Source organism: Macrotis lagotis, chromosome 3 (assembly GCF_037893015.1).
Source record: "Macrotis lagotis isolate mMagLag1 chromosome 3, bilby.v1.9.chrom.fasta, whole genome shotgun sequence".
NCBI classification, from domain to species: Eukaryota; Metazoa; Chordata; class Mammalia; order Peramelemorphia; family Peramelidae; genus Macrotis; species Macrotis lagotis.
In genome coordinates, this window is record NC_133660.1 from 176,234,955 (window position 1) to 176,246,318 (window position 11,364).

At 36.2% G+C, this 11,364-nt stretch overlaps 1 protein-coding gene and 1 pseudogene across 1 annotated transcript in view; one reads left to right on the forward strand and one right to left on the reverse strand.

Annotated features, from left to right (window-relative positions):
• The window catches only part of KLB (klotho beta), a 54,652-nt gene that overhangs the window by 25,862 nt on the left and 17,426 nt on the right, over nucleotides 1-11,364 (reverse strand). Inside the window, exon 2 of the mRNA XM_074229614.1 lies at nucleotides 2,906-3,413. Coding sequence (XP_074085715.1) covers nucleotides 2,906-3,413 — 508 coding nt within the window. The remainder of the gene's footprint in view (nucleotides 1-2,905; nucleotides 3,414-11,364) is intronic.
• LOC141516336 (large ribosomal subunit protein eL27-like) lies at nucleotides 8,547-8,927 on the forward strand (annotated as a pseudogene).

An 11,364-nucleotide genomic window follows, 5' to 3' on the forward strand; every position in this document is an offset into this window, starting at 1 on the left:
ATAACTAAGAATCTCAATTCCTTCCCCATTACTCCGGTTCCTCCTTCCAGCTGAAAACATCCTCTCTTTCACCTGATCCCTAGCCTTTTGTACTGCTCTAATGAGTTAAATCCAATTCACTTACAAGTCAAGACATCACCTTACTGATGTCACTGATCCTCATTTGAGAATGAAGGACAAAGGACAACAACAATGAATTAAATATATTATTATAAGAATGTATTATTTTATTATTATTTGACTGAATGAATATCTTGGGAAAGGAACACATCTTTATATTTTCCTCCAATGCCCAAGTCAGTGAATTAATTATAGTAGGTATTTAATAAATGTTTGTTGAATGAATGTACTTTGCCTATGAATTTAGGGGACAAGTTGTCTTATACTTTTAAACTTATACTTTTAAGCATTTATTTTCTACTAAACATGTCTCCTTAAAAGAGCCAGTGTGATTTTAGCAATTAAAAAAAGTCCTTGGGACAAGGGTGAGAAAGAAGGGCAGTAATAAAACAGAAAAACTCTTGACCTGGGTACTAGTTCCAAATATCTGCTATTTGTAATCACGAGCAAGACACTTAAGCTCTGTGAGTTTCATTTGTAAAATAGGGTGTTGGGCTAGATGAGGTCCCTTCCAGGGCTAAAATACTATGATTCATAAACATTAATGGTTTGAGTGAGAATGAAATATTATCATCAACATCCAGACTTGTGATTTAACTGGTTTAGGGAATTCTCTTTATCTATATACACAGGCAAATGTTCTATACTTTTTTTTTTTTTAGGTTTCTTGGAAGGCAAATGGGGTTAAGTGGCTTGCCCAAGGTCACACAGCTAGGTAATTAGTAAGTGTCTGAGACTGGATTTGAACCCAGGTACTCCTGACTCCAGGGCTGGTGCTTTATCCATTGCGCCACCTAGCCACCCCTGTTCTATACTTTTTTTTTTCCAAGGCAGTGGGGTTAAGTGGCTTGCCCAAGGCCACATGGCTAGGTAATTATCAAGTGTCTGAGGTCGGATTTGAACCCAGATACTCCTGACTCCAAGGCCGGTGCTCTATTCACTGCGCCACCTAGCCACCCCTGTTCTATACTTCTTAACCTCAGAGTTGCACAGGGGCATGGAAATTAAATTTGAACTTGAATGTTAAATAATACAGGCAATATGTGTCATGAATAGGACTTTACTTCCCACCCCTAAACCATCCACTCTTTTCCTAACTCTGAGGCCAAGTCGGTACTATGAAAAATCTTTATGAAATAGTGATAGAGTGAGGGAGCAGCTAGGTGATGCAGTGGAGAGTGAGGCTATATGTTTACATTTTTAGGGAATATCTTAATTTCCCTTCCTCCCTTTTATAGCAATAGATTTCAGGGGGATGAATATCTCAGTATAGACTTTGAAGAAATCTGCTCCTTTGGTCCTGTGAGACCTGGAAGAGAATTCATCTGTTCCCTTTGCACTCCTAGAGATTTGAGTGTGTGAGTATTCCTATAGACATTGCTCCTGATTTAAACTTCATCCCCGCATAAGATCTGGAAGCCCTATGTGTCTCACTTGTCTTCCTTGCACAGATTATGACTTTTTCTTGGCATAGCAGAGAACATATTTTTAAGTTCCACTAAAACATGTATAGGATATGCCAGATTAAGTCATTGCAAAATCTTGCAAATTGTACTGAGATTTCATTAATTTGAATGAGTTGGTACAGAACAAGAATTAACTTGTCTTCCTTCCATCACATTTGAGTTAAAAAAAAAAAAACTTGTAGATGTCACTGTATACATGATGTCTGGAAATAAGGAATAAAATATTAACCAATGAGGCTTCAACCTCCATATTGATTTCTGTAAGTTTATCTTCAATTTATCCTACATCTATTTTGTTTGTCCATAGCTCTTTGTATCTTGTCCACCATTAGATTATAAATTACTTGAGGACAGAGACTGCTTTTGCCTTTTTTTCATCCTTTGTATCCTTCGCATTTGGATCTGGGATATAACTGTTGACTAACTGATCAATCAGGAGCTCTGGCCATCGAAAAAGGTCAAACATTGAAAATTATGCAGTTTTTTTTATATGCTATATTCCTTACTCTCAGGATATTTTTATTACTGTGATCTCTGTCATAGTAAAAGGATCCATAATTTAAAAAAAAGTTGTACCTAACACATGATAAATAGAAAATTTTTAACTGCCGTCTTTAAATATAACAACTCACATTTATGTAATCTAAAAGTTTATAAAATTCCTTCCTATCTATAACCTTATGACATGGATAATTTAATCAAGCCTTATTAAATCTGTTTAACAGATGAGGAAACTGAGATTCAAAGATCAAGTAACTTGTTCAGAAGTCATATAGCTAGTGAGTGATGGGTTAGGATTCTACCTCAGGTCTTCTGATCTCCAAAACAGTGCTGTCTGCACTATGCCATTTTGCCCAGTTTTCAAATATATTTTGTTAATTTGCAATAATAAAATAAGAATTAGCTGTTTCTGTAGCCTCAATTCAACTCAGCAAATAATTGTTAACATTTATGACAGGGTAGCTAGGTGGCACAGTGGATAGAGCACTGGCCCTGGAGTCAGGAGGACCTGAGTTCAAATCCAATCTCAGACACTTAATAATTTGCCTAGCTGTGTGCCCTTGGGCAAGTCTCTTAACCCCATTCCCTTAAAAAAATTCATAGTTAATATTTATGACAATTGTCTAGCTTCTAAAGAACATTATGAGAACATTTACAACATTATGAGGAAATTTAAATTTAATTTTTTTCAGAGTATATTAAAATCAACTTCTCAAAATCAAACTTATTTTGACTTAAAAAAAAACTCCAGCCTTCAAGTTTTTTAAGTCTCCATGATGTCAACAATTAAGAAATTTTGAGCTGATTTTTCAACTAACCTTGAAGAACCTTATTAAGGAAATTCTTCATCATGTAGATTGCTGTCGTGTCTTCTGTTTTCACGTGATTGTCTGTGAACCAGCCATTCTCAGTTATGAGGATCTCTGGGTTGTTGTATTCCAGTTTAATCCACTTTAGTACTTCTCTTAAATCGAGTGATACATTTTGTCCCATTTTTGCCATGGTGCTTGGAGGTTTGAAATTATTGGGTCCAAAGGAAAAGGCAAAGAAATCAGCTGTGCCCTTTACCTCAGTTTTTTCAGCTTCAGAGAACTGAGGGAGAAGGGGAAATAATTTCTTCATTATTTTTGGATAGTCCCCATCCCCATGGATAGGGTTGGCAAACCATCCCATCACAGAAGTCATGGATTGTTGGCACTTAAGGACATCCAGACTGTTTTCTGATTTGTTTGGTACAATCCAGTGGGATCCCAAGGTGATCGATATTAAACCTTTTTGATGTGGCCGAAAGTTTGTATTGTAGTTATGCCAGACTTTGGCATGAGCCTGATAAGAAGAAAGTATTATTAGAATTTATTGTATCACTACGTCAATAAATTTGTTTCTGGAAGGTCTCTTCATTGGCTGTATTAGTGATATGGAAGGGGGGGGAGGGTATTATCATGGGGAATCCTGCACAGGCAGGATCTTGGCTATGGGACAACTTCTAACCAAAGTCTACAATCCCTACTACCTCCCTACTACCTCCCTGCCCCCACCTTCCTTGAAGCCAGAAGAGTAAAATTGAATCCTATTTAAGGGAAGAATTATCCTAGAATATTCTTGCTGATTCCCCAATCAATCAGCCTTTATTAAGTACCTACTGTGTACTAGCCATTGCGTTAAACACTTTACGTACATTATATCATTTAATCCTCATAACAAACTTGTCAGGTACTATTATTATTATTATCCCTTTTTCATTGTGGTGGAAACTGAGGCAAGCACAGGTAATGTGATTTGCTCAGTATCATACAGCAAGGCTGTGTGGGAGATCAGATTTGATTTCAAGTCTTCCTAACCCAGACCCACCGCTTTATCCACTGAGTCACCTATCACAGAAAAGTTCATTAAATATGTGTATATATATATATATATATATATATATATATATACATATATACACACACACACACATACAAAATAAATGATAAATATTTTGGTGGTCAGGTACAATAGTTGGGGTGTGTGTGTGTGTAACTACCAACAGGGGGACAATCAAGGAAGGTCTCCAAGATGGCACTGCAGTGGAGCCTTCAGAAGGAGGGATTTTAAGAAGCAGAGGTGAAGGAGAGCATCCCACACCCAGAAGGAGAGATAGCCAAAGGCCCTTAGAGGAGAGATGGAATGGACTGTGTCCCCTTTCTACTGTGCATCCCTGAGGGTTAAGGTTAGAGTTAGGGTTCCAAGTAGAATGGGAGGTTAGAAGCAGGATTAAGATTAGAAACAATAGAATTGGAATGTGCTAAAAATCATAAGATGGAGATAATACTATCCCTGTCTCTTATTCGTGGGCATCAAATGAAGAGGGAGAAAAGAGAATAATCATTTATTAAGAACTTCCACTGTGCTAAGCGCTTGACAATTATTTTCTCATTTGATCCTTTCACCAGTATTGGGAGGTAGGTGCTCTCCCTATTCACATTTTACAGTTGAGAAAACTGATGTAGACAGAGGTTAAGTGACTTGCCCAGGGTCACATAGCTAGCCTCTGAGTCTGCATTTGAACCCAGATCTTCCTGACTTCAGGCCCTGTGCTCTCTACACTGTGTTGCCACCTAGCAGTCTATAAGAGGCAATATAATAAAGATATACTATTTGTTCTTAGCACGTAGAAGGTGCTTAATCCATGATTATTTTTCCTTCTTTCCTTCCTTTAATCATTCAGAGAGTATTATTTATTGAACCCCTCCTGTATACTAGCAACAGGCATTGTGAGGCTTTTATAGCAAAAGTGTCAAAACACTCTCAGTGGGGCTAGAGCAAGATGAAAATGGGATTGGGAAATATTTAAAATATTAAAAATATAATAGAACAGATAATGCTAATATGTATTTTTCAAAATCAATAGGCAGGTAACAGACTGCTTAGGTATGATTTAGTGTCTCCTTTCTCTGAGACTGATCAACTGATTGATAGCATCTGCCTTTACTATTAGGAATTTTAAAATATTTATGGGAAGACAATATTCAGATTCACTAAACAAATTATAGACTAATACAATAATAGCTAACACATGTAATAGCTTTAATATTTACAAAGTGCTTTACATATTTTACCTTATTTGATGCTTTCAGTTTTCCTATGAAGTAGGTATTATTATTCTGAACCTCATATTAGAGATGGGAAAAACTGAGATTAAGAGCTTCATCTATTTAGAGCTAGAAATGGCTTTAAGATTATCAAGTCTAGGGGTGGCTAGGTGGCACAGTGGATAAAGCACCGGCCCTGCAGTCAGGAGTACCTGGGTTCAAATCCAGTCTCAGACACTTAATAATTACCTAGCTGTGTGGCCTTGGGCAAGCCACTTAGCCCTGTTTGCCTTGCAAAAACCTAAAAAAAAATTTATCAAGCTTGGGGCAGCTAGGTTGTGCAATGGATAGAATATCAGCCCTGGAGTCAGGAGGACCTGAGTTCAAATCCAGCTTCAGACACTTAATAATTACCTAGGTGTGTGACCTTGGGCAAGTCACTTAACCCCATTGCCTTGCAAAAAACTAAAAAAAAAAAGATTTTCAAGTCTAACCCCTGGTTTTACAAAGGAAGAAATCAAGGCCCAGCAGAATTTAAACCCCCTGGGTCTCCTAAGCATAGTTCCAATACTTTATACACTAAATGTCCTGATACAGACTATAGTAAAGCATTCAAAGGAAAAACAAAACAAAACAAGAATAGGCCATGTATGTGGGTACAGATAATAAACAGTGGTTTAGGCAGTGAAGAAGGGGAGAAATTGTTGCTGAATGAAATTATCATGAAAGGTTTTATGAAGTAGATAGCTTGCCATATCCTACCACACAGAATTTGAGAATTCACGTAATGCTTTAAAGCAGCATATACAAGTATATTATTTTTATTTTTATTATTATTTCATGGAATCAAATTTTAATTTTCCAATGGAAATTCTAAGATTCTTGGGCCAGTTCTGACTAGTTTTGAAGGTCAACATTTAAAATATGAAAAAATTATCACTATATATATATATATATATAATATATATATATTATCTACTTATCTACACACACACACACACACACACACACACACACACACACACACACACACACAGTCAAAGACTCCCAGCGGATCTCCTAAGAGCTAGAACTAATTAATGATCTTGATGGAAGCTTCTGGAAGCTTTCCTTTTCTAGGTTTTTGAAGTCTCTATTGGGATTTTTAATAAGAATACAAGAAACAATTCTCTTCTTTATTTTATAAATCTGTCTTCAACAGACTTAGGTATTCAAGGCTTGTTTTTAGCCATGAGAAAGATATAGTGACCTGAACAATGAGATCTAGTATCTCTAGAGCTGTCTACCAAACTATAAGGCAGACAAGTTTTCAAACTGGAATACAAACAGCATCAAATTTAAAAATAAATTGGGTTATAGGACCTAGTACTGGCAATTGCAAGGCTTCAGGTTTATTCCTTGTATAAGAAAGCTAGTTTTCCTCTGTTTCTAGTTCATAGATTCTAATCCCTAGCCTACTGGACATCACACAAAATGTAAGACAATGTAAATTTATCACTCATGGCTACTAGAGAGGCAGTTTAAATCTTTAATATGAATTCTGTTTTTAATGATGCTTCCTTCAGTAGTATATATAAAAGTTGACATATTAGTAAAAGCTATGGTAAAACCTTGTTTCTAATCAGGAACCCTACTGAAAACACTGCTAGCATTTGCTGCCACAGGCCTTCTTCAAGTCAGCTTTCTAAGAAAATCTAAGAAAATCATATACTGTATATATATATATGTGTATATATGTGCATATATATATATATATATTTATCACTTTGCAGGATGACCTTGATGTACTTTGGAGTTTCTTTCACCTTCTTTGTTATATTTGAAGAGGCTATCATTGTATCTAAGGTCATCTTTACTTTGGATTGGAGAGAGCTTCTCTATTCACATGCAAAGAAGGGGGATGGGTTGGAAGCACCATAGTAGTTAGAAGTTTATAGTATTTGCCAAATAACAAGGTGAAAGTATTACTTAGAGATAGTGAGTTTGAAATTTATTTTGATCAAGCAGTAAAACCTATTTAATGCTTCTAGACTGTAGATTATTACGTGGTCAACTGAGAAAAGAAAATTAAGGGATATGGGGAAGTATGACTGTATCCTTAGCATTACACAACAGTTTTTATGATTTTTTCCCCCCAAGGTTGCCATTTCCCTTGTACAAGGCCATCCACCTTTGGAATGATTGATTTAAGTCAGCTTCAACCTTTGTTCCTTGGATTCAATAGCTTAAAGGGGAAGTTAGCAGTCTTTCTTTTTTTTTTTTTAAGCTGGCTGTTAGGTGCTATGTCATAAGGGAAAGACAATGAGTTAATTTCTCATCCTGTTCTTTCCTATTCCAACATTTTAGCTCCCTTTGATGATGCTGTATGCTTCATGACTAGACACATCTTATGGGAGATGAGAGCAAATCGGGTAGCTAATCCAAATTTTAAAATCAGAAGTGAAGAAAGGGATGAATATCAGGAAGAAATCAGAATAATTGACTGAAAGGGAAGGGCTGTATATGGGATAAACTGAGTAATAATTATAAATCTCACTTTGGCATATTTATTGTGATCCCAGCTCAGTTATCTTATTCCCTGTGAGACCTTGAATAAATCACTTAACCTTCCCTAAAACTCAATTTCCTCCCTTGTAACATGAGATGGTTGGTCTAGACAACCTCTACGATCCTTTTGTAACTTTTAATTTATGATCTACAAACCCAAATGTTATAATATTTGAAAGTCCCCCAATCATAAGTCAAAGTTGAACTTCCAAATCTGTAAATTATTTTGTTCCCATGCAATATTATCTTAGAAATAATTGCATTTAGAGTGTAACAATTCATTTTTAACTTGCTTTTGGGGTTGGTTTGATTCTGCAATTAAAGATTAATGCCTATGAGTGCCAGAACCCTGTTTTTTTTTTTTAATTTTCCCCATAGCATCTAGTACACCACAATGCATGGCATAGGGTAGGACTAGGGACAGGATCTATGATTTCATTGCCATTGGGGACTTGATGATGAGGAAACTCCCTCTACCAAGGCAGGTGAATCAATTAGCACCTTCTCTGCAATTCAGTCTTAGTTGCCTAGAGAGTATGAAGAGAACAAATGACTTTCCCTGATGTTTCAGAGGAATCATGGTTTCATGCATATATTACTTGACTGGCTAATTTGTTAAGTAAATCACTGAGTGAACTAATGAATTCATATGAATTCACTTTGATATAGTTTCTCTGATGTAGTTTGATATATATGGCACTAATAGAGCAGACATAATGCCTATAAAACAAAGCTGATGTCAAAAGAGCAATTTTGTTCTCTACTGTACTTTTAAATCTTTTGGGGTTTTTAAAAATGAGCTCAAGCTTTTGGCTCAAGGAGCATCCTGATTTGTGTTGAAATGGGCAAGTTCATAAAACTCAGGAAGGTGGTGCTGGTCCTGACTGGGTTCAAAGCTATCATCATGAAGAACACTGATGACGGGCCTTGGACAGGCCCTACAGCCATGCCTTGGTGGCAGAGTATCGACTGCTACCCTGGCAAAGTGACTGCAGCAATGGGCAAAAAGATTGCCAAGATATCAAAAATCAAGTCCTTTGTGAAGGTTTATAACTGCAAACACCTGATGCCCACCAGATACACTGTGAATATCCCATTGGACAAAACAGTTGTCAATGAAGATGTGTTCCATGTAAGGCCAGGAGGGAGGCCAAGGTCAAGTTTGAGGAAAGGTACAAGACCGGAAAAAAATAAGTGGTTCTTTCAGAAGCTACAGTTTTAGAACTACTCTAATGGTCAGTAAATAAAAAGTTTATTAAAAATGAAAAAAAATGAGTTCAAGCAACTTTTCAGGGAAAAAAACAAAGAACTTAATGTATATTAAGCTCTATATAATTTCACCTTCTCTTCTGATATTTTGTGTTATGTTTTTACAAAACTGTAATAAACATGATCCTACTATATCCTGCTCTGCCTTTCTTACTTAAACATTATTCTGTTTGCATATTTCTAAGTAACAACATAGTCCAAGTCATTTTCTAGTTTATTTTTAAGCCAGTGTATCGAAACATTTCCAGAGCAGCCAAGTGTGGGTACAGACAGCTGGGTGCACAGTATTTGACATGTTGGACTTCTGAGGTGGAGTGGCTTCCAGCTCCACATTTGTTTTTGCACACTGTGTATTATTCCTTTTTATTGATTTTTCATGATGCCAGATGCTTTAGTAAACAAATACTAATTTATTCTTGAGCAACACTTTTGATGAATTTCCAATACAATAAACTATATTTGGGATCAATGGCCAGCAAAATAAAAGTGAAATTAATTATCACCCAATGGGCAAACCAAAACAACTTCCCTTACGTTGATATAATAGTGCTAGGGTTAAGGTGAGCATGAATTCTCTGGCAATGTTTTTTTCAGGTTTGCAGGTGAACACTTTTAGCCTCAATGATTTTTTTTTAAAAATGCTTTTCATTGGATAGTTATGCAACTTTATTCACTGGAAATGCTTCATTTTCTTTTGATTCATTCCCCCCTCTTCCCATCATGGTTCGGCATTTCTGAACAATATGTCTAGACTCACATTAATTGCAATTATTAAAGTGGACTAAATGCTAGCCTGAAATAGTAACTGTTGAATGCTATTAGATTATGTGAATACTGTTTGTCAACCTTAATGGATTTGCTCATTCCATCAGTGCAACAATCAGTGACAATTCTGGGCTATCGGTGATGGACAATACCATCGGTATCCAGAGCAAGAATTGTGCAGTTTGAACAAAGACCAAAGACTATTGCCTTCAATTTAAGGGGGGAACCGTTATCTTATTATGTAATTTTACTATCTCTCTTACTCTTTATTTTTCTTCCTTAAGGATATGATTTCTCTCTCATCACATTCAACTTAGATCAATGGTATACATTGGAAACAATGTAAAGACTAACAGAATACCTTCTGTGGGGGGTGGGTGGGAGGGAAGCAAAAATGGGGGAAAATTGTAAAACTCAAAATAAATAAAGTCTTTCTTTAAAAAAAAATATGGTTTGTTGCCTTAAATGGGTTTTTTTTTTTTTAGGTTTTTGCAAGTCAATGGGGTTAAGTGGCTTGCCCAAGGCCACACAGCTAGGTAATTATTAAGTGTCTGAGGCTGGATTTGAACCCAGGTACTCCTGACTCCAGGGCCAGTGCTTTATCCACTGTGCCACCTAGTTGCCCTGCCTTAAATGTTTTAATGACCTTTAAACTATCTTTTTTTATTCATTCTGATCTATAACTAGCAATTATGTTAAGTGAAGCAAAAATTGACAAGGGAGATGGAGGGAGGGAAGGGAAGAGGAGACTGGCCTCAGAAAAAAAGCCCTGGACCCTAGGTTACAAAAGCCTCATGCAATGGCTGAACAAATTGTGATATATATGTATGACATGGAACACTATTGTCCTATTAGAAACCAAGAAGGATGGGATTTCAGAGAAGCCTGGAAAGACTTGCATAAACTGGTGTTGAGCGAGATGAGCAGAACCAAAAGAACATTGTACATCCTCACAACAACATGGGAGTGATGATCAACCTTAATGGACCTGCTCATTCCATCAATGCAATAATGAGGGAAAATTTTAGAGTACCTGAAATGGAGAATACCACCTGAATCTAGAGAAAGAACTGTGGAATTTAAACAAAGACCAGTCTCTTACCTTCAATTTTTTTTTTTAAAAGTGTCTTATGTACAACATAATTTTGCTATCTCTAATATTTTATTTTCTCCTCAAGGATATAATTTTTCTCTCAACAAATTCAATTTCTTTTTTTTGTACTTAAAAATTTTATTTATTTTAAGTTTTACAATTTTTCCCCTTAATCTTTGTTCCCCCCCCCCACAGAAAGCAATTTGATAGTCTTTACATTGTTTCCATGGTATACATTGATCCAAATTGAATGTGATGAGAGAGAAATCTTAACCTTAAGGAAGAAACATAAAGTATAAGAGATAGCAAGATTAGACAATAAGATATCAGGTTTTTTCCCTAAATTAAAGTTAATAGTCCTTAGTCTTTGTTCAAACTCCACAGTTCTTTCTCTGGATTACAGATGGTATTCTCCATTGCAGACAGCCCCAAATTGTCCCTGATTAACACATTCAATTTGGATCAATGTATAGCAATGGAAATAATGTAAAAATGATCAGACTGCCTTCTGTGGGGGGATGGGGGAGGGAAG